Source organism: Macrobrachium nipponense, chromosome 42 (assembly GCF_015104395.2).
Source record: "Macrobrachium nipponense isolate FS-2020 chromosome 42, ASM1510439v2, whole genome shotgun sequence".
NCBI lineage: Eukaryota > Metazoa > Arthropoda > Malacostraca > Decapoda > Palaemonidae > Macrobrachium > Macrobrachium nipponense.
In genome coordinates, this window is record NC_061103.1 from 35,744,268 (window position 1) to 35,768,400 (window position 24,133).

Here is a 24,133-nt window from a genome sequence, read left to right on the forward strand (position 1 = left end):
ATATGTATATTTATACATATATATATGTATATAATAAGCGAATACCACAGGAAAATGATAGTCAGAAATCCAAACGCTTTCGTCTTTACTAAGACATTGTCAAGGAGCTAATGAAATACAATTGGAGAGAAAGGTCTCAGGTACACAACAAGATCAAGAATACCAGATGGTTAATTGTCAAAAGGGTAAAAATTAAAAGAGATAATCCAGGATTATCGGATATCACAAACCTAAACAGATTTGACCCTAACCGAAATTACAAAGTATCTTTACAGTCCAAAACATGTAAAAACTGAATATATTAATTTTGTTGCTTATATTTATCTACAACTTTTTTTTTTCATTTTTCACTATGAAAGCATCAAGTTTAAATAAACCAAGACTTAAATTTAGAACATTTCTATTATTTGAACTTGATGAAACAAGATTCAATGATATTCCTTATATATATATATATATATATATTATAATATATATATATATATTATATATATATATATGAGGATAATTCTTCGTCTAGATATATATCTACATTAATACAAGATTTACCATAATAAAGACAAATAATTAAATTAGAAATATACCACAATTAAAAATTCAATAAGTGGTCTGAGACATCTCCAAGAAGACTCGCAGAGTAATGGATAAAATGATATTACCAAAAAAATAAATAAATAAATAAATAGATCATTACAGAGGTGACCTCACCTCAATTATAGCCGAAAATGAGTGTGCCCATTAAGGGATCTTGTTTTTCTCACGCACCTAGCTGCCATCACACCTGCTCTGTTTCTTTAACGTCATTAAGACCAGAGTGATTACAAGCCTTACGGTCTGGACATTTTGCATATTTCTTTTCGGAATTGGTAGAACACGTCATTACGTCCTTTTGGGCGATGTTCATGTTCTTAGCAAAGCTTTCTATTTATGAAATTTAATTATTTTTTATCCTCTCTCTCTCTCTCTCTCTCTCTCTCTCTCTCTCTCTCTCGCAGGAAAAACTGGAGAAAAAAATACTACAAGCTTTGAATTCAGCACTATCTACATTTTACAAGGTCAATGTAAGAATTTTTAGAAATTCTTTTATATTCCCTGAACCCTGTGACTAGAAAAAACATAGTCTGAATCATATGACAATCTCAAAATCCACGAACTTAGAGAAAACTTAAAAATTTAAACCAATACACATTCAAGTGACTGATTCATCATATTCGCCTACACCAGAATATAACACTGAAATACACCAGAATGTAACACTTAAATTTAAAAGTCTTCTTCATTTCAACAATAATCTTCCCCAAACGAGAAATACCGATTGCAAGCATCGTTCAAAAACATATTCCAGTACTGGTCAATAACCATGAACCCCATGTGGACGGGGTCGTTGCAACGCCAAGCCAGGTCATCCGACACTCTCGGGTCAGCCGAGCATTTGTTGTGGTAGGCGCCCGACAGAGGGACGTTGCTGTCCCAAGGAATCAGGGAAGAAGAAGAAGAAGACAGTTTCGACTTCAATACTGAGTTGTAGTAGTCCACGTTCTCGTTGTGCCACACATGCTGGAGTTCTGGGTAGACTCGTTTCTCCTGGGCGTTGGAGGAAGGGAGGTGGTATGTATTCATTCTGTTATGTGAGCTTAATACACATGATACATATGTATTTTATAAATATATATTATATATAGAGATATAAAGTATAGTCTCCTTTCAGTAAGCCTTTTCCTCCAACAAGGATTAACCCTGGAAGGGAAGTGGAGTATATGTGTATATATATATATATATATATATATATATATATATATATATATATATATATATATATATAAAGAGAGAGAGAGAGAGAGAGAGAGAGGACGAGAGAAGAGAGAGAGAGAGAGAGAGAGAGAGAAGAAAGTATATTTTTCTCACGGTAAGGCAGCTCCCCTCACAAGGGAAGGGGTCACTGTGAATAGATTTAACACAAAATAACCGTCACATTCACGTTATATTTGCTGAATCATGGATGAATACCCTATGGAGAAACCTTCCATAACTTTATCCCCTTCATTCAGTTACAGATTGATTCATTCAGCCTTTCACAAAGATATACTTTTTGACACTTCTTTTCAGTATTTTCATATTTCTTACCATTTAAATTTTCTTACATTACATATACAATGAATATTAATATCAATATCTTCTAAGTATTCTCTTTCATTTGGATTCAGCATGAACACTCTACTGCCATAAAGGAGAGCTAGCTCAACATTCCCAGGTTTCCACAGATATCCTGAGTCCTATCTCAGTTCTTTGCTTGCATTACACCCAGAATTACAATCACTCTCTAATCAACGCCATCTGGAATTGAGTCAATTCAAGATGGCGTTGCTCTAATGCTCTATATCAATTTTAATTACCTGTAGAGAGAGAGAGAGAGAGAGAGAGAGAGAGAGAGAAGAGAGAGAGAGAGAAATTTACCTGGAAATAGTCGATGAAGTGGAAGGTGAGTGGAATCATCTTCCCAAGGGAGTAGAGTTTGTTCCAAGTCCGCGAGAGAAATTTCCGAAATTTTCCAGAGGCCGCCGCCCGGCCCTCCTTCTTGAAGACGTCCTTGCTGTTGCACATGTAATGGGTCCCTGTACCTGTAAGGAAGCAGAGGACCTCAGAAGTTCCAGTTTGTTTACAATCTGAATAGTAGCAGCAGCAGCAGCAGTAGTAGTAGTAGTAGTAGTAGCATAAGTCTTCCTTTGGAACGGCTCCAGAATAAAAAACGGGATCTCACTTTGTTGACATTCAGAGTTGTAGTATATAGTGGTATGTGGTAGTATTAAAGAAATGCCTTTGGAACGGCTCTAGAATTCAAAAGGGATCTCACTTTGTTGACATTGAGACTTGTAGTAGTAGTGGTAGTATGCAGTAGTAATATTAATTAAAGATTTGCCTTTGGAACGGCTCTAGAATTAAAAACGGGATATCACTTTGTTGATAATCTGAATTGTATAGTAGTAATAGCAGTAATAGTTAAGATATGCCTCTGAAACGGCCCCGCCAGAATCTGACTCTTTATTGCTTCGACATCTCCATGTACAGATTACTTCTACATTAAGGGTTTTTGCGAACAGTTTTAAATATTTTTTTTATTATAAATATTAACCCAGCCATGAACATACTAATCATGAGGACCTGAATGAAAAGATGAAAAGACATGCAATAAGGACAGCAAAAAGCTAACTGCTGATATAAATGTCATCATTGCTTAGCAAGACGACGTTGAAAAACAACTGGATCGTTTTTATAAGTTTTTAATATGGCTGATGTTCAGTTGCTTAAACCTAAAAACGTGTTTATTCATAACAATTTCCCTGCTCTTACTCATAATCATTTTGGAGTTAGTCATTCCTGAGAACTCCCAACATTTCGACAAGTGTTTCAGGCAATCAAATGACTCATACTCACTTATAATGAGTCGTACAGGCCTTCTCGAGTCGTACTTGAGCCACCAGTGGAGGTCTTTGGCAAGCCTCTGTAACCTGGCGTCCCAGTAGAAGACGACCCTCATCTCTGGAGCGTCCAAGTGCTTGATCTCCATGTCCTCCCTGAAAATGTAAGGTGCCTTCTGCTGGAGCAGGTGGTCGACGCTTCGCCATTTTTTCTGAGAGAAGAAGAAGAAGCTGGGTCTGAATTATCCTAGTTGTTTCTGCGTCTGTGCAAAGAGTAATAAGGGTTTCCTCTGCGCCTGCACAAAGAGCAGGAGTTCCTTCTGCGTCTGCGCAAAGAGCAAGAGTTCCTTCTCCTTCTACGTCTGCGCAAAGAGCAGGAGTTCCTAATGCGCCTGCGCAAAAAGTAGGAATGTTTTGACTGAAAACTGACCAGGTTGAATGGTTAGAAAGTGTTAGATAGTTGTAGTACACATGAAAGAATGAAGAGATATCGAGTGAATAATGGGGGGAAGATAATGAAATAAAGTCGGTGTAAAAAACACGAGGTGGACCAGATATGTGTGTGTGCGTGTGTATGTGTGTGTGTGAGAGAGAGAGAGAGAGAATACCTTTCCAGCAAACTCTTAAGAACCCTGAGGACAAATATCAAAGAATGCTCCACTTAATGCATTAACGAAAGCCCCTTCTTTCTGTCGAAAGTCTATAACACAAACACTTGACTGAACGACTGGCTATTTTTGATAATCGCTAACACAAGTCCATTCCAAACTCACCCCGTTCCCTTTAGTGTACCGGTACAGGAGCCTTGGACCAGCCAGACGACGGATGATTCCGAAGAAGAAGAATCTGAGTCTGGAGTCCCCGGCTATGATCCAGCGCCCTCCTCCCTCTCGGCTTTGGGTAGACAAAGAATTTCGCTTTATGTTAATGGGAATGAAGAGAGACGATGGAGTTCTTGCAAGGCCTTTCGACTCCTTGTCCTTTACTTAGTTTTATTTGTATAGTCACGTATATACAAGTACACAATACACAAATATACACAAAGAAGAACTGTGAGAATATACTTATGCATCGCTCGTTTTGCCTTGATTTGTAATGGACTATTATCCATTTTGTTAAAAATGTCTTCGTTTGAGAGAGAGAGAGAAGAGAGAGAGAGAGAGAGAGAGAGAGAGAGAGAGGGAGAGAGAGAGGTACGAAACAAAACGTGGAGGTAGCTCTTAATGAAATAAAGCAAGAGAGAGAGAGAGAGAGAGTAAATGCACAACAAAACGTCGATTTAGCTGTTAATAATAATAATAATAATAATAATAATAATAATAAAAGAGCTAAATATCTAACCCTCAATACCAGTTCTAAACAGGTTTACCTGAAACCGGCCGACCTGGTTCTCTTAGCCTCCTCGAGGTCCCTCCGAAGACAGGTCAAGAGACGACTCGGGTCAGCCATGTAGTCGTGCATTCGACAGCAGGTATTCCGAGCAATTGCGTCTTTGTAAACATAGCAGTCTTTGGATAGGGCTGGATGTTTTTGTGATGCTTCTCTTTTATGCAAAGTTTCCTCTTCTTGTGATGCTTCTTCTTTTGGAGTTTCCAATCGGCGTTCGCTGACGGGCGTCTTGTTTTCGTTATGCGAACGCCTGTATAACGTCGAATTCAGTATTGTTTCTCCTTTATGTACCTCTTCCTCTTCTTGTAATGTTTCTCCTCGTTGAGTTTCCAAGCGGCGTTCCCTGACGGGGAACTCGTTTTCGTTATACGAAGGCTTCCTCCTGTAGAAGGTTTGATACGTGCAGAAGAGGGCTATCACAGCCACGCCCCAGAGTAAGATCACGCACAGACGGTGTTTGAAAAACATTGTCACGTTTTCCCCCAAATAAATACGGGTCAACGCTAGAATATCGCCTTACGGGACCTCGGTAGGTAAGAGATATGACCTTGGAGGCTGCTTTTTTTTTTACATTTTGCAAATCTCTGTCAAAAGATACTCCCTTATCTTTTTTTTTTTCTCTCTTCTTCTTCTTCACTGGTCACGTCAAAGAAACAGGTAGAGCGCGAGAATACCACCTCACGGGACCTCGTGACACAAGAGATTTACCTTTTGCAAAGCACACAGCTTATAAACACTCTCTTTCTTCTTCTTCTTCCCCAATTAGTCAAAGAAACAGGTAGAGCGCGAGAATACCACCTCACGGGACCTCGTGACACAAGAGATTCACATTTTGCAAATCACACAGCCTATAAACACTCTCTTTCTTCTTCTTCTTCACCAATTAGTCAAAGAAACAGGTAGGGCACAAGATTACCACCTAGTGGGACCTGGTGTATTATAAGTCTTGACCTTGGAATGTGAGTTTACATTTTGCAAAATCTCAGACTGTGAAAACACCCACTTTCTCTCTCTCCTCCACCAGTTACGTAGTGACACTGACACCACAAGACGAAATACCTCTGTCCGGAGATCAAACACCTCTCCAATCTGTCACAGGTGTCTTTGAGTAGATGAATAAGCATTAAAAATCATGTTCATTTGGGAGTGTCCGAAGCGCATTAAATTTTATGATATTGGTGATGTTCTCGCCATGAATAATTAAATACGTACTTGTAGCTTTCTTTTTCTCAAAATGACTGTTTTTTAAAATAGATTTGGATGGCTATAGAGAATGAATAATGGAGAAGTCCCCACAACATGCATCCTATCTGACTGATGGACGAAACTTCTTCAAACTTAGCCAGTTTATAGACTTATATCGATTTTGCTGCTTCAATCAACACTTACTAAGTAATGCTATCTCCTTTTCATTCCAATACTTCATAATTATTTTATATTTTCCCTTGGTCTTCCTCCAAATTCAAAATAAAATCGTTTCTGGGTCAGTGTAAGCCTTATTTTGTTTAGCTGCTCAAACAGACTGACATTTAAGGCAGTCAGTGTCAGTCTTGCCCAGTGTAGGCCTAAGCTTTTTCAAATGCTCAAACAGAAGGAAATTCCGGTACTCAGTGCCATTCTTGCTCAGCTCAGTGTAGGCCTAAGTTTATCTAACTGTTCACACAAACAGTCATAAGACATTCTCATTTAATTTTGCTCAATGTAGGCCTAGCTTATATTAACTATTACGTTCGTAAGAAAGCTCTCCATTAATGTGAAAATCACCCTTGATAACTGAAAGACCTCCGCGTGTAAATGTATCGATTACAGTTCAATTTCCAATGCATCTGAAGGTCAGTTTTGAAACTAGCCGCGGACTGACAAAGCAGAATTGGTATTATCACCCCCTGACAAGATTAAGTTCATCTCTAGATGATTGTGGAACCTTGTGGGTTGACAATAAGCTCGATTTCTTGATAACTAGCGCGTCGTTTATAGCTGACACCGTTCGTTACCCGCTGCAGAAACTCAGAAAAACGTCAAAGAAGAAGAAGAAGAAGAAGAAGAAGAAGAAGAAGAAGAAGAAGAAGAAGAAGAAGAAGAAAAAGATGGAAGTATCGACCTTGGTTTCAAAGGTGAAGTGAAAGTAACAACAGTTGTATTATCGTGTCATTGCGTTTTTACCCTTACCTGACGACGCTGGTGTTCTCTCTCTCTCTCTCAGTTTTGAGATAACAGAAACTCATGTGCTAGCTGCTCATTCAAACTTCCTTCCTCAACAAAACCAGATTCAGAGATTCCCACAGTCCTTTTAAATGTGTCTCTTGGGATACTGCTCTCTCTCTCTCTCTCTCTCTCTCTCTCTCTCTCTCTCTCTCTCTCTCTCTCTCTACGGTCTGAGATAACTAAAACGCATGCGTCTATAAGCTACTCATTCAAACTTCCTTCCTCAAAAAAGAAAAAAAGAAAACGCCAGATTCACGGATTAGATCTCGCTGTCCTTTTAACTATATCCCGAAGATACGAAAGCAAAACAGGTTTAACGAATCCTCCTTTCTTAAATGAGAAAAAAGAAGGAGAAGAGAAGAAAAAGGGATAAGAAAACTACTTCCTTGATCCGTAAAAGAGGTTCATTAAGAGACTCACTTCCCCTTCCTCTTCGAATTCTCCTACGTCTTGCACTTCCGACATGACACGGCTCGGGGTGGTTGCCAGTTTGTTTTATTGCAGTTTGATAATCGTAAAATAAATAAAAGTCTTTTCAGGTTGGTTTTTAGTACAATAATAACAATTCAATATAAAATAAGTTATATAATTATGTTACTGAAACCTCATTGTTTTCTGTAGAGTGAAAGATATACAAATATTTAAATTTTGAAGATCATCGTACAATAAGGTCACTGCCAACTTTCTTAAGATCTACCTGCCTCACCTGACTTTTTTTTAAGATAAAAGTTTACGCGTTAATAACAGCCTCGAAGGCTGAACGAATGGCGTTTTTGTCTTCGTTAATGCCTGTAACACTTTTTGCTTTCATTCCTTCCACCTGAGGCGTTTCAAAATGTCGGTCATTCACAATTTAAGTATTTCCAAAACAAGACAATTTTATCAATGGCGACCTTCTTTCCAAGGAACGTATTGAGCTCAACTCATGACGACGTTAAAATACTTTTCTTCTTTTTCGTTCAACCTTTCCTTACGACGTAATGTCCGTCCATTGTGTCCTTTCGTAAGAATTATTCTTGTTTATTCTCGGCCATCAAGGCCAAGAAGAATAGGCAAGGACGGCACAACCCTGCGAGGTGGGAAGGTCTGTCGTCGTCCTTTCTTTGCTCCACTTGGAATTCAAACTGATTGATAAGCAATAATGGCCTGGCGAAGTGTCGTTGCGCAATTCGCCTCTAGACCAAGGATTTATTTGTTCTTTTTCCTTCATCTGGTTTGTCTTCCCGTCGCAAATCCGCGACGGATTTATCATAATATTGGAAAGATAAACACGTACAACTGATATATAAACGTCCATGAGTGCTCTAACTAACCTACATAAACCAAAAGTTCTCGAATCTTGTATTGGGATGAATCTAGACCTAGGATTTATTTGTTCTTTTTCTTTGGTTTAGATGATCTTTCTGTCGTAAATCCGTGGCGGATTTATCTTAGGAATTGATAGATGAACAAAATCATATCAGTACGATTGGTATCTAAACGTCTGTGAAAGTTATGAAATAAAATATCGAATCTTGTTCTGGGTTGAGATTAGACCTAGGATTGAAAGAGTAATGAAATTTGGCTATATATCTATCTAATATCTATATATCCAGATATGTATATATATATATATATATAATATATATATATATATATATATATATATTGTAAGTGTTGTGTGTGTGTGTGTGTGTGTGTGTGTGTAGAAGTGGCTGGTATTTAGACTCATTTTTTTTTTTATCTCGGTAATGTCACTCCCGGTAATTTGACACCAACAATAAATTAATAGCTTTTTTAGGAAGCATATTCTTTTGGAACAGTCAAGGGTAATTACCTTATATAGGAAATGGAGATGACACAATTTTCGTAAGTTGAAGGTTTAGTTAACGCGTTTCTTAAAAATTTATCTAGCAGTTGCATCCGAGCTCCTGGCGATGCACTTTTTTTTTTTTTTTTTTAAACAGCCGTGCCTCGTCCCATTCAGAGCACCCGTGGAGGGAAGAGACTTTTTGATGACTTAAATCATATTTACGATAGGCAGCAATTAAACAATTGCTTATGGATAAAATTTATTTGGAAGTGTTAAGCGAAAAGTTGCAACAGCTAAATCTTACTTATGTATTTGAATAAAATGAAAATAACAAGTAAACTAAGCCTTCCACATGCATATGCAGTACAACTCTATAGGCTTCCTTCTTTTAGGAGGTGTTCAATATCCCTGGATTTCCTTCCTGGGATACCCCAGGATTTACCAGGAGTAAGCATAAAAACCAATACCCAATGAAAATCATTATCTCCTGGTATTACTTGTTAAATTTCATACGAAATACGCAATTGCATTCAACTGAGGAAATCACTATGGTATATACTGGTACTACGTAGTACTACATCACGTTTAAAACAGAGGTTGATATGAATCATATGAACTTACTAACCTAATAAGGAGTAAAATGATACGCAGTATGACAGAGTCTCTTTATTGTGTAATGCATGAGTAACATTAGCACATTTTTGGTGGAAATAGAATACCTGAAGGGACAAACTCATCATAGTTCAAAGGGAATAGTGGTTGATAATAGTTCTCAACCCTACGATGAGCGTAATAGGCCTTGAAATTGTCGTATCCTTTTGTGAATTCAGGCTTTGTGGCTACTCTCTCTCTCTCTCTCTCTCTCTCTCTCTCTCTCTCTCTCTCTCTCTCTCTCTCTCTCTCATAATTTCAAAGAGCTGAAAACGTACCGGATCCTACTCAGAACATATTTTGTAAGTGAGATAAAGATTACAAATTGCAATATATACTGAATTGCCCAGTTCGGTTTTATTTTACGATGTACGTATTTATCAGTATATCATATTTTCATGGCGTAAGAGTGTATTACTTGTAAGGAACAAAGCACCATGGTTGTAGTTGAATTTGTTCACTGCAGCTCTTCTTCCAAGGATTTGAAACCAAATCCCGGGAACAAGACTAGGCTAAATATGGCTGGGCTCCCGGGGAAGAAACCCCAAGTACCACACTTATTCATTGGCCAGACAGATACATACATAGACAGACATATAGTCCTATAAACAGACAAAATACAATAGAACGATAAATTCATAGTCATCAGAGGACTTTAAACACGCACAGGGGAAGAACCCTAGGCTTATTACGAATTCGCACCAAACTCCCCTTTGTATCCTGATCATGTGCGAAAGTTGAAGTTGAGGTGTAGGGGGGAGGGGAAGGTGTCTTGGAGTCTACTTCTACTACAGAAGGCATTTGGCTCCTTAGGAGGGCAATGGAAGGCTCCTGAAGGCTCCGTGTTTACGTGGGGGACAATCGGATTGGAAAGTGTTTTAAAGTATATTCTACTTCCTGGTTATGTGGCAGAGATTATGTTAATTGGGAGGTAAGAGGTACCTATAGATCTAAGAGGTTGATAGGTGTCAAAGATATCTAGGTCTAAAACGTATCTAGATCTAAGGTTGACCTAGGTCTAACAGGTACGTAGGTCTAAAATGTACCTACTAGGTTTTAAAGATTTCTAGGTGTAAAAAGTACTGAGGTCTAAAAGGTACCGAGGTTTAAAAGGTACCTAGGCCCAAAAAATATAAAATACTAAGGCCTAAACGGTACCTTGGTCTAAATATTAGAAAGAGATAGATTCACCTTCAGTAAGGTCTCGAGAGAAATATTTTTTTTTAATAACAGGAACCACCTCTCTCTCTCTCTCTCTCTCTCTCTCTCTCTCTCTCTCTCTCTCTCTCTCTCTCTCTCTCTTTCTCTAATGATATTGTACATTTAAAAAAATGTACACTGCAAATGACAGATTTTTAAATGTTACTACTCCCATGAGAGAGAGAGAGAGAGACCTTACAGACCTTACAGACCTTACATCTTGTTCGGGTTGCCCCAGGTCCCTCAGTGTGAGGCACCTCTAATGTCTACCAGAGAGTTGCTAGTACATCTTCCGGTATATTTTGCATCTTCCAATCTTGGATGGTCTGGGATGCAGTTTAGATATTTGTCGAGCTTATTCTTAAACACATCTACGCTCACTCCTGATATATTCCTCAGATGAGCTGGCAACGCATTGAATAGACGCTGCATTATCGATGCTGGTGCGTAGTGGATTAATGTCCTGTGTGCTTTCCTTATTTTTCCTGGTATAGTTTTGGGCACTATTAATCTACCTCTGCTTGCTCTTTCTGATATTTTTAGTTCCATGATATTTTCTGCTATTCCTTCTATCTGTTTCCATGCCTGAATTATCATGTAGCGTTCTCTTCTCCTTTCTAGACTATATAATTTTAAGAATTGTAGTCTTTCCCAGTAGTCAAGGTCTTTAACTTCTTCTATTCTAGCTTGTAGGACCTTTGTACACTCTCTATTTGTGTCATATCCTTTTGATAGTGTGGGTACCATATCATATTGCAATATTCAAGTGGACTACGAACATATGTTTTATAAAGCATAATCATGTGTTCAGCTTTTCTTGTTTTGAAGTGCCGTAACAACATTCCCATTTTTGCTTTACATTTTGCCAACAGAGTTGCTATTTGATCATTGCATAACATGTTCCTATTCATCATCACACCAAGGTCTTTAACTGCTTCCTTATTTGTGATTGTCTCATTATTAGGTCCCTTATATGCATATAGCTTTCTTTCTCTGTCTCCATAATTTATTGATTCAAATTTATCAGAGTTAAATACCATCCTATTTTACCTCTGCCCAATCATATACTTTGTTGTTAAGGTCTCTTTGTAGAGCGTTTCCTATCTTCATCACAAGTAATTTCTCACTTATGCTTTGTGTCATCTGCGAAAACTACTCACTACCGAATCCTTAACATTATTGTCTATGTCTTCAAATCATAATAACAAACAGTATTGCAGCTAACACCGTACCTTGCGGCACACCGGATATTACCTTGGCTTCATCCGATTTCTCGTCGTTTGCAATAACTATCTGTTTTCTGTTGTGTAAAAATTCTTTTAACCATCTTCCTACTTTATCCACGATATTGTGTTTTCTAATTTTCTTCGCTAATATATTATGGTCTACTTTATCAAAAGCATTTTGCAAAGTCTAAATAAACCACATCTGTTTGTCATTTCGCTTTATTTCATATTTTTTGAATATGTTCTCACGGTGGACTAACAGTTGGGTTTGTGTACTTTTTTCCGGGTACGAAACCATGTTGTCCTTTATTAAACAAATTATTTTTTATTAAATGTTTCATAATATTTTTCTTCATTACCCTTTCATACACTTTCATAATATGTGATGTTAGACTCACAGGCCTATAATTACTTGCCTCTAGTCTTGATCCACTTTTGAAAGTAGGGGTAATATATGCTAATTTGTGCTCATCATAAATCTGTTGCCTGTATCTACACTTTGTCTTAATAATATTGCAAGTGGCTTTGCGATAGAATTAACTACTTTCTTTAACAAAATAGCAGGAATTCCATCAGGCCCTGCAGCAGCTCCATTTTTAAATTTCATTAATAGCCTGCACAATATCAGCTTCATTAATATCTAGTCAGCTAATATTCACTATTTTCATCCCTTACTTCTATATCATTATCTTCATTATCTATTCTAGGGTGAATTCTCTCTTATATCGTTCTGCCAGTATGTTGCAAATTTTCCTTTTTTTTCATTCGTTAATCTCCCTTCATTCTAGAGGGCCATATTTCTATTCTTCTTTTATTCATCTTCTTCGCATATGAGTATAATAGTTTGGGATTTTTGCTTGATATTTAATAGGGTTTTTTCTTCCAAGTCCCGTTTTTCATTTTCTTTTGATTGTATAATCTTTTTGTTTCTGCATTTTCTATCTTATACTTTTTAGTTCTATAACTTTCCATGCATTTTTTTTTTTTTGCTAGATCTTTTTTCGACTTTCTGATTTTCTGGAACAAGATCCTTCTTGTTCTTGGTATGGCCATGAACTTGATGTTTACTTTTCTTCTTCGGTATATATTTATCCACTATTTTCTCTAATATTTTATATAATATCTCCGTATTTACCTTATGTCATCACTTACGAAAATATTATCCCAATCTTTGTTTAATTCTTCATTTATTTCTGACCATTTTTATATTTTTACTGTAGAAGTTGTATTTTCCATATCCTTCCCACTTTTTTCATTTCTTGCTTATCTCTGTTTTCACTTGCTTTGGAATGGACTGTTAATTCTATGACATTTATGGTCTGAAAATACTCGCATTATAAACTATTATTTCTTTAACATAATTCATCTCGTTCACAAATACTAGGTCTAAAGTATTTTCCTTTCTTGTTGCCAGGTGATTTATTTGTTGAATGTTGTATTCTAGTAGCATATCTAATAGCTTTTCGAATTGCCTCTTATCTTCTGCACTACTATTACTCTCTTTTTTATATGTATAAGTACATCCACAATCTCCTATTCGTTCTTTCCAGTCTACGAAAGGAAAGTTGAAGTCTCCAGATAGGAGAATAGTCCAGTCCTTGTGATTTCTACATATATCATCCAATTTTTCTATTATTAAGTCAAACTCTTTAGTATTAGGAGGTCTATATATTACTATGTTCATTAATTTTTCAGATTCAAATTCTACCGCTATTAGTTCACATTCTGAGTTACTATATTTCTCATATATTTTTCCTTGTTTTTTGTCTTTCCCATATATTGCGGTTCCCCCTTCCTTGATTCCTGTTTTTTTTTTTTTTTTCTATTATCTGATCTATAAGTTTGAAACCCTTTTATTTGATCATCATTCCCAGTCTCTTGGGAATACCAGTTTTTCACTTATATTCATTATTATCTATTTTCTTTTCAATTTGGTTAGTTCTTCTAAGTACTCTATTTTTCTTTTTGAGTTACTCGTAACTAAACCCTGCGCATTCATCACTATGATGGTTTGCGTGTTTTCTCCTTCATTTAATATTGGTAATAATAAGGATTTTCCCATGTCTCTTTCCTGTTCTGGTATGTTGTTCTTTTTTTCATTTCCAGAAATTCTGACATTAAAAAATCCAACTTTTCCATAATATTTGTTCTTCCTTCATCAGAGAGAGAGAGAGAGAGAGAGTTACTCTCAATTGCTATCTAGAGACGTCTATATAGTATTGTGAGAAAACTATAACAATAATTAATCTGGTTTCATTTAATAATTTGAAAAGTACGAGAGAAGCAATTATGGTACATTTAATTATTTTTTCAATATTTACAAATAATTGCTAGAGATCCATCAACATAAACCGTTATTTATATCAATTATAATACTTTCTGTGTGTGCGCGAGTAAATAAACCTTCAAAAGGTTTAGTTACCAAAAGCAACAGAATATATTTTCAGATTTTCAGAATGCACAGCACAGCAGGCACATGGTCGCTAAGGAGTATCTGGCAGCTGCGTCAATTCCTCCTTTACGTTATTTGTCGTTTAAAAAAGTAACGGAGAGTGCCCATTATTATTAGATAACAGCTGTTATTCGCATCATAATATTTAGTGATCATAGAAACTTTAATTTACTTAGAATTAAGCGTAGGAGTTTAGAATTACAATTGTTGTATAATTGACTAGCTGGTAACTTCTCCCTGGGACAGCGAAGGAGTTCATTAAGGTAGAGAAAAGTAATAAAGTTACTAGTCTTTGAAGATAATACTTGTAAAAATTATTATAATGGTTGGCATGTATGTGATAAAAATGGGCCTATTCATTATATTATATATTTAATAGTTGTATGTACGATGTCTAATATCACTAAACGTTCTAAAACGGTTTGTAGGGAGTATAAGTTACGGTCTCTCAAGACAAGAGACTAAATGAACGCGCTCCCGCTAGCCAAACACCGGCTTGGTTCTTTAAGATAAAATAGAGAGTCATTTTTCATGTCGCAAGAAGAAAGTTGAATAAACTATCATAAATTTTATTATAATTGGGCTAAAAATGATTTAAATTTATAGAATTATACAATAAATAATTAATTTTTATGATATTAAGCTTCAAATTGAGTTTAAAACGGTTATATAGAGGATGAACGTTACGTTCTCTGGAGGCAAGAAGGTAGATGAACACGTCCAAGCCAACGTGCAGCAGACGACATCAAGGGAAACCGCGCCAGCCGTTGTCAGTGAAGTCGCAGCCGCATTAGAGAGCGGTCGAGCCGTTGCTAATTGAAGCTGTGATATTCGTGAGAGCTTTTTTTATTCTTTTTTACAAAAAAAGAACAACACGGACGGACGCCAGTTTAATTCCTTTATGTGTATTTTGCCCTTCTGCTGTAGTCTGACGCCCTTAGTGATGTACCCCAGTGTTTGTATTGAGAAAGAATTATTAGTATTTTGTGGATGGAGCACGTGAGATCAGAGGAAATATAACTATACAAACCTAGACCTATTATTGTTTACAGTGGAGCATTTATAGGCCTATAGATTTCTCGTTATTTTACTTATTAATTTTTTCAAAATAAGTATTTTTCCACGGTTTGACACAACAATGGCAAAATTACTTAGAACTCCAAAGTATTAAGTGCGGTACTTAAGTCCACGTAGGCCCAAGGCCCGTTTTATAGGCTGATGGTGTTGACAGCGAGATTCCCGATGGAATTCAAGGAATTCGATTCCTGAGAATCACTTGACGTCGTTTTCATACTCATTTCTCTCCTATCTCTACACCGAAAGCGCTTTCATTTGCTCTTACAAGTCGTTCATTCTCGTGTAAACGAAACCCCAGCTATCCAAGATGCTCCTAAGGGGTTCCCTGATCTGCGCCTGCGTCACCGTCTGCTTCACCTTCGGGATTTCGGCAGAGTGGTCTTACGAGGGCGCCACCATCACCTTAGCCCACCTGAACATCTCCTACGTCGACCCCGTCACAGGGGTGCATCTCACGGACGTCAGGGAGGTGGGGAAATTCGGCAGCGGCGCCGTCGGTAGCGCTTCCGGGCTCGTCGTGGTGGGCCGTTCTAAAGACGCCACCCCCAGCGGAGCTTCCGGTTCCTCCTCCTCCGACAGGAGAGATGGGTGCACGTTGCCGTGGGCGTCTCCTTCCCCCACGCTCCCCGCATCTTCCGCGCCTTCGTCAGCGACGCCCACGGAACCGTGGGTGGCGCTGGTGTCCCGAGGCGACTGCCCCGACCGGGATAAGGTGGGGAACGCCCTTGCACTCAACGCTTCCGGGGTGCTCATCTACGCCAAGGATGCTCAGGCGCACCTGCAGAAGATCGCTCTCTCCTCTTTCTCAAGTAAGTCTTTTTATTTTTATATATATATGTGTGTGTGTGCGTTAATTCATTTTTATTTTTATTTATGTTTATATATTACTTCTTGACATTTAGGGTTTAACTTTCGTTAATAATTATGCTTTGACGTTTTCTGTTTATTTTTATATATAGGTATTTGTATTAATTCATTTTTAGTTTTATTTATATATGTTTATGTATTAGTTCTTGACATTTAGGGTTTAACTTTCTTTAATAATTCTATTGGGGCGTTTTGTGTTTGTTTTTATGCATTTGTGTATATATTTATATAATATATATATATATATATATATATATATATATATATATATATATATATATCTCGAGCTACAAATGTCCTTTAATGTCTAATTCGCTCTACCTCGGAATTAATATATTTTCATATAGGTTTAACCTTCGGTTAAACATATATGAACATATATTAATTCCGAGGTAGAGCGAATTAGCTATTAAAGGACATTTGTAGCTCGATATATGTATATATGAATCACGGTATGTGATATGACATATATATATATATATATATATATATATATATATATATATATATATAATATTATATATATATATATTAATTCTTGACATTTAGGATTTAACTTTCTTTCCTACTACAATAGTTTTTATTTAGGATTTAACTTTATTTCCTACTACAATAGTTATTATATACATTAATGATTTAGCTTTATCCTGCTACACTAGATTTTTCTATATACCTATATTCTTGACATTTATGATTTAACTTTTTTTCGTACTTCGGTAGTTTATATATATATATATATATATATATGTATATATATATATATATATATATATATATATATATATATAAATATATTTAAACCATTTAGATTAAGGTAACATTTGAGCTCATGGGTTTTTTGTATTTTTTTACTACTATTTTCATTTGTGAAATCGTTATTTTTAACAAATATTTACGACCGTTTTCCCGATTAGCAGTTTTTATATGTAATTTTCGCCATTTGTTATTACATTAATTTTAAATATATAACATTTAAGATTTTCTGCATTTAACGTAAATTGTTAATAAATCAGCCACTTATTTACATTCGGCGCAATAAAAATGGACTAATACTCCTCAGTAAACAAGAGAAAATAGTAATACCCTACATAATGATAACTTAGGCTTACCGAGATAGGCTTAGTATGTAGGCCTAACACATTAGGGTCTTGTGGGTCAGTTACTTTTTTTTTTTTATCTGTAAGAAAAATGTCAGTTTGTGTGTGTTTTGTTTTTTTCTGAAGAGAAGTGGCAGTTTTATCTGTCAGGTAGCGATCTCTGTGAAATGTTGCTCTACGCTGTTAAACGACCACCTTGTTCTTTCAGGTTTTTTTTTTGGGGGGTGGGGTGTGGGTGGAGGGGGCTTATTCCCACCCCATGGGAATTTCGCTCAAAGGGACCCATAATGCGTGCGTTTTGCCTTACGCTGCTTGCATATGTAACAGTTGTTGTGTAAACAGGGCTTGTGTCCGACGGTACGCTGTCTCAATCTTAAATATTTAGCCTGGTCACATCGGCTCTCTGTGGTGCGTTTTTAGATGACTTCTCTAGGATCTTTTTTTTTTTTCTGGATCCTGTTGAGATTTGTTTAAGCATGTTTTTTTTTTTGTACATTAGACTATTTTTAAACTTCATGCAGATAATAAAGATTCTGGAATATGTTGTTAGTGTTTAGGCCTAGAAGAAATTAGTTTATTTTCCTTTATGTTAGTTTCATTATCATTATGTTTTGGAGTTCCTTTGTTATGTATTCATTGTAAAATTCAAGATTCTTTTTGTTTTTTATTTAAAACCTATTTTTGTTTTTTATTATTATTTTTTTGTAATCTGCCCATTATAGAATTCAAGAATATATATGGATATATATATATATATATATATATATATAATATATAATTAGGAGATATTTGTCTTCACTGTCGTTAGTTGTGAATTTTATCAGAACGAATTGACTATGAGCATTTACTCAAGTGTTGATTAAAGGTATGTATTTAATTATCGATATAATATATATATAATATATATTATACATATATATATATATATATATTCTATATATATATATATATATATATATATATATATGTATATATATATATACATATATTATTATTATCTATATATATATATATATATAATATATATAACTATATATATATATATTATATACATACATACATACAATACATAATACGATACATCATCATACATACATACATACATACATACATACATACATACATACATACATACATACTAGAATCAACTGGTTCGGTTTTCCCAGATACGTACGGAACTGTAATAACAACAATACCATCTCAAATATCTCGAATTCTTCGCACTATTAGATACTCCTTATCGCTAAAAAGCCTTAGAGAGAGAGAGAGAGAGAGAGAGAGAGAGAGAGAGAGAGAGAGAGAGAGAGAAGTCACGTGACATCAGTCACATCGCAAAGTTAATGAGACTGTTTAGAGCCCAGTTGAACTTGCTTTGAGGCAAGTATCTAGACTAGAGTGGCATTAATCCTCCTCAAAAAGAAAGAAAGAAAAAAAAAGTTCAACGAGCTATCACCAAGAGTTAACGAAGCTTTTAGAGGTCCAAGGCCTAGGTCTAGTGCTTGGTTACGTCCGGCCTATGGTAACAGCCTAAGCCAGTTTCCGGTTGCAAGTTATTGTATAATTATTTTTTGTATGATTTTTGACAAAATTTGGGACCATTGAACTATAATGAATAAGTATGTTGAGGCTAGAAACTTCTGATAACCTAAATTAACGAAACTTACTGATATGTGAAACATAACAAAGTGGAAAAAATGTAAGTTGCATGCTGTGTAGCCAGTAGCCTCCTCTGTAAGCCAGCTGTGTAGGACACGATATGTCAAGTGAAGTTAGACTCTCTCTCTCTCTCTCTCTCTCTCTCTCTCTCTCTCTCTCTCTCTCTCTCTATATATATATATATATATATATATATATATATATAATATATATATATATATATATATATAGCACACGGAAACAGCTACAACACGTGCTTAGTTCCACGTGTGGGACACATGTTTTAGCCGAGGGGACACTTCCTTTGATAGAGAGAGAGAGAGAGAGAGAGAGAGAGTCAACGCATGCGTCATGCCCCCAAAGTGCGATCTTGTTTCCACCTCCAGTAGACTGTGAAGGAGGCCTCGCGTGAGATGGGTGTTTGTTTGCCCTCCTAATATATACCCACTTTTTTTTTTTTTTTTTTTTTTTTTTTTTTTTTTTTTTAGCGCGTCGAAAGAATACTCTTTACTACACTGGGGTGAAGCATTCTTTCACATACAGTTATGCACAAACTCACATACACACAAACGCGCGCGTGGGGGCATGCAAGTCGATACGAGTGGTATAATTTTTAGACCGTGGAATGTTTTGTGTGAATAAATGCTTGCACTGTAAACTGATGTGAAATAAAGTAAAGTTTTCGTTAATATTTGGATGGAAAAAACGAGTGTGGGAGTTCGCATAAGCAAGGTTTACATGCAGTAAACGTAACGTTTAAAATTACAAACATTAACCGTACAGAAGCAAGCCAGTAATCTGTAAGGTACAGAACTACCAGGAACAGACAGGAATTTAGCCAGTATTTTGTCAGTCCTTTGAAAAATGAGTAGACTTATGATGCGCCATTCTGATAAAACCGATTTGTATCAGAGTTGTATACAGTATACATTAAAAGTTACAGTTATAAACTATACAGAAGCAACCATGTAACCTATAAGGTACAGAAATACCAGGAACAGACGAAAATGTAGCCAATATCTCGTCAGTTTTTGTTTGGCAAAATTAATACACCTATGTGTCATTCTGTTAGGAGCGATTTGTGTCAGTTTTATACACAGGAAGAGTTTAAAGTTACAGTTGTAAACCATACAGAATTTACCCTGTAGATGTAAGGTACAGAAATACGAGGTACAGCGAGAAACTTGGCATTGATTTACGCTTGCAATCGGCCCAGCTGGTTGAGCCGTTGCTAGTGTACAAAGAGTTCTGGCGACAAAGTCTATTTATTGCCTTCTCGAAAGTCACAGCTACTGAACGCAGCCCTCCGAAGAATTATTTAAGTTGCGTGTTTTACCTTAATGAACGAAGCCTTCTAGACCTCGAAAGTCACTATTAAACGCAGCCCACCGAAGACTGATTTAAGCTGGGCGTTCTGTTTAATGAACGAATCCTTTTATAATACCGTTGAAAGTCACACCTACTAAACGCAGCCTACCGACGACTGATAACAGCTGTGCGTTTTAACTTAGTGAACGAAGCCTCCTATGAGACTGTCGAGTCACTACTAGACGCAGCCTACGGAAGACCGATTTTAGCTGTGTGTTTTAACTTAATGAACGAAGCCTGCTAGACCGATATCTGCCATAAATTCGTTTAAAACTTTCCACCACACATGTGAACCCTTTTCTTGGTGGGGGTGGGAGTGATGTGTAGGGGTGTTTTTATGGTGTGTGAGGGGGGGGGGCGGGTGGGAATGGAGCAAGGCACGCGCTTATAAATTACCGACTTAGCAGGAGGGCTGAACTGATCTCTAAATAAATCCTTTGTTTTAATACTTTTTTTCTTACCATAACGTATGTAGTAGCTGTTGGCTGATACTCTCTCTCTCTCTCTCTCTCTCTCTCTCTCTCTCTCTCTCTTACTTCTTAGTTTTAATGTTATCAAGTAATTACGCTTAAAGTTGGCCAATTGCCATTATTATTCGTCTCAAGGTAAATAAATTATGCAATTGCATTGTTCCAGAAGTGGGTGTCATTTGCTGATTTTTATATAATTATATTTAATTGGTATTGTATAATTGGAGAGAGAGAGAGAGAGAGAGAGAGAGAGAGAGAGAGAGAGAATGTTTATTGATTTTAATGTATTTTGTATAGGCATATATAATATATATATATATATATATATATATATATATATATATATGTGTGTGTGTGTGTGTGTGTGTGTGTGTGTGTGTGTGTGTGTGTGTGTGTGTGTGTGTGTGTGTGCTATATATATAAAGAGAGAGAGAAAGAGAGGTTAGCTTGACACTGCACGGTCTTCAAGTTATATTAAGATTTCTGGCAACAGCCCTTCTTCTATAAGGCGAATGTTGACTATCACTTTTATAGAATGAGTGGAGGAAAAACGTGGTTTGCCTTCGTAGCTTCGACAAACAAAGGTTGTAAGTAGCATGTTTGATTGACAAAGATGTATACGTAACCTTTAGGTGGGAGAGATTTGTTAGAAGCCACAGGGTAGATTTTGATAGAATATTTTTGCTTACTCGGGGAGTAAACCTACAAACTGCTTTGTTGCTGTTGTCATTGTTGTTCTTGCTGTTGTTGTTCTTGCTGGGTGTGGTAGGAAAGCCTAAAAAGGTCTGAAAAAGGTGTTTCGCGTCGAGTAAAAGATACAGGAATTTTAGGATGGGGTTTTTATGATTTATTTATTAGAATGAAAATATCAAAACTGAATAATGTATATGTTAAACAGCGCAGAAAAATTGTTTCTAATAAAATATAGCGTACTTATTTTAATTTTCGTTGGGGAAACAACACTATTCGACCGTAGATTTTAACACGTTCCCAGAGTTAGCTGGCGGCCGGATCACGCCTTGTTGCTACATATATAAGAGAGGTGTTTCGGCAATATAAATGAAAGAGAACATTATAATCTGTTGTCTTTTGCTATTTATAAAAAGTCCGCTGTAGTATATCACAGTCCTTGGAACCACTACATTCTCATAGCTAATCGTAAGTAGATTTTAGACTTGATGTAAATTTAGTATACTGATGTGATAAGTCAACATTAATTATGTTTACAAAGAGTTGGGACTTATTGCACATTATAAAAAGGATGTCAAGTTTATGGATGTGTTAAGTAAACATTAATTATGCTTATGAATCACCTGCTGAATTTAAACGTCCTTGAATATGAAGGGTTATTTATCTTGAATTTGTAAATTAATGAGGAATGTTTATAATTTCACAAAAAAATGACTAAACACATGACATTCAAACCGATGACGTTTCCAAACTTTATTTTGTGTGTAAATATTTACGAAAACATTCTGAAAAAAAATTGTTGGAGTGTTATTTATATTGAATCTATGAATCAATGCGTAATGTTTACTTTTTCACAAAAACGACCAAGGCATCAAAACTAGTGACGTTTCCAACGTTTTTGTAAACGTTTGGGAAAACGTAGCTTCTAAAGAAAACATTCCTGTTGACGAACGTTCCCCGTCACTGTGAACAAAAGCTGAATCACTCAGAAAGAGAGAGGAGTTGGAAAGATCAAGAATTGGGAGGAGTTAATTGAGATGCAGACTGACAGAAGAGATTATTGAACGGAAATAGAAAGAATATACGAGCTCTCTCTCTCTCTCTCTCTCTCTCTCTCTTCTCTCTCTCTCTCTCTCTCTCTCTGTCAAGAAAGACAGAAAGAAAGAATTACGTTTTAGTGATGGTGATAGTGTCATGGGCTTCTTCAGATTCTCTCTCTCTCTCTCTCTCTCTCTCTCTCTCTCTCTCTCTCTCTCTCTCTCTCTCTCTCTCAAGAAAACAATATCCCCATTGTGTGACTCATCCTCACGTTTCTCATAATTGTTGCAATGTGATTCCCGAAGATTGCTGCTGCTGTCTTCGATTTGTGTGTGTTTCTTTTTTGTTGTAGTTCGTTGTTGTTGTGACTATTTTTGTTGTTGTTGAAGGGGCGAATTGACCCTCACTCTTGAGTGCTTGTGCTGTTGTTGATTTAATAGAAAGGCGTTTATGTACTGCGTCTTTGAAACTTTGCGTTACCGCCAGTCTACCCCAATTTGACTGGGTCTAATAAGACGAGCTTCATTTCCCCTCATATATTGCTAGCCTAATCACTCATTTGTCTTAATACTCTCTGGACATCGTTTGTAACCACCTAACACCACCCTGAAATAAAGAAAAAAATAATATACAGAAATTTCCATGCATGGTGTCCACTCAAACGCACATAAAAAGTAACATCCTTAAGTACAAGGTCTACTCTAGACCTTGCATAAGTATATGTAAGATAAGTAAACAAGTACAAAATGGTATACGTTTTTGTTCGTCAAATAGGACATGTTCTGGGCTTTATTCGACTGCATAGAACGTATTCACGTATTCCTAGGATTCTTAGTTTCAGAGCTATTGTTAATGAGAAAAAAAATGTTTCACCACTGAGCCATGTGTCCCGAATGGGCCCCCTTACCCAATATGAATTTATATATATATATATATATATATATATATATATATATATATATATATATATATATATATATAATATCAGTAGAAGGAACCACATTAGTATTCTTGTTTATCAAGACGAAATATATTTGTAGAAATATTTACAATGCTTAGAGCATTCGTCCATCCTTCTGTGGACCTGATCAAGTCCACAGAAGGATGGACGAAATCTCTAAGCATTATAATATTTTTACAAATGAATTTCGTCTTGATAAACAAAAATACTACTGTGGATCCTTCTACTGATTACTCAGAAGCACGATACCGTGTTTATTTTATATTGCATGTACGTATATGTATATATTTATACTACCTCCATCCATACGTATATCAGAAGTAGTCAGTACGTAATCAGGTGTGCAACAGTAATAAATTCGTGACTTACATTGGGATCGAACCCGGGTCTTTCATTGGCAGCGTCCTTGCCTTTCAGTTGAGCGGCTTGGTTCGATCCTGATGTGAGTCAGAAATTTTTTTTATGTTTTATATATATATATATATATATATATATAGATATATATATATATATATAATATATATATATATATATATCATTCGAGCTACAAAAGTCCTTTTAATATCTAATTCGCTCTG

General features: G+C 36.2%; 2 protein-coding genes across 8 annotated transcripts in view; one reads left to right on the forward strand and one right to left on the reverse strand.

Annotated features, from left to right (window-relative positions):
* Positions 1 to 508: 508 nt before the first annotated feature.
* Positions 509 to 8,248, reverse strand: LOC135213107 (uncharacterized). Its single transcript, XM_064246985.1, has 5 exons — positions 4,786 to 8,248; positions 4,190 to 4,310; positions 3,433 to 3,628; positions 2,455 to 2,618; positions 509 to 1,584 (listed from the first exon to the last, which is right to left on the reverse strand). The coding sequence occupies exons 1-5, from the start codon at positions 5,271 to 5,273 to the stop codon at positions 1,282 to 1,284; spliced, it is 1,272 nt and encodes a 423-aa protein (XP_064103055.1). The 5' UTR covers positions 5,274 to 8,248; the 3' UTR covers positions 509 to 1,281.
* Positions 8,249 to 15,086: 6,838 nt separating this feature from the next.
* LOC135213108 (uncharacterized) overlaps positions 15,087 to 24,133 on the forward strand; it is a 115,857-nt gene continuing 106,810 nt past the window's right edge. For 6 of the 7 annotated variants that reach the window (XM_064246988.1, XM_064246990.1, XM_064246987.1 and 3 more), the window contains exon 1: positions 15,088 to 16,217. In XM_064246988.1, the coding sequence (XP_064103058.1) occupies positions 15,716 to 16,217 (502 nt within the window). In that variant the 5' untranslated portion in view covers positions 15,088 to 15,715. Of the gene's footprint in view, positions 16,218 to 24,133 lie in introns of all 7 variants that reach the window. The other variant, XM_064246986.1, reaches the window with a different exon arrangement.

What these genes read in the sequence shown, in the direction of transcription:
- LOC135213107 (XM_064246985.1), bottom strand. Translation starts at nt 5,273, where the DNA reads ATGTTTTTCAAACACCGTCTGTGCGTGATCTTACTCTGGGGCGTGGCT. An exon ending in GGTACACTAAAGGGAACGGG is followed by an intron (nt 3,629 to 4,189) that starts GTGAGTTTGGAA and finishes TTCTTCTCTCAG; the next exon opens with AAAAAATGGCGAAGCGTCGA. An exon ending in GCCTGTACGACTCATTATAA is followed by an intron (nt 2,619 to 3,432) that starts GTGAGTATGAGT and finishes GCTTCCTTACAG; the next exon opens with GTACAGGGACCCATTACATG.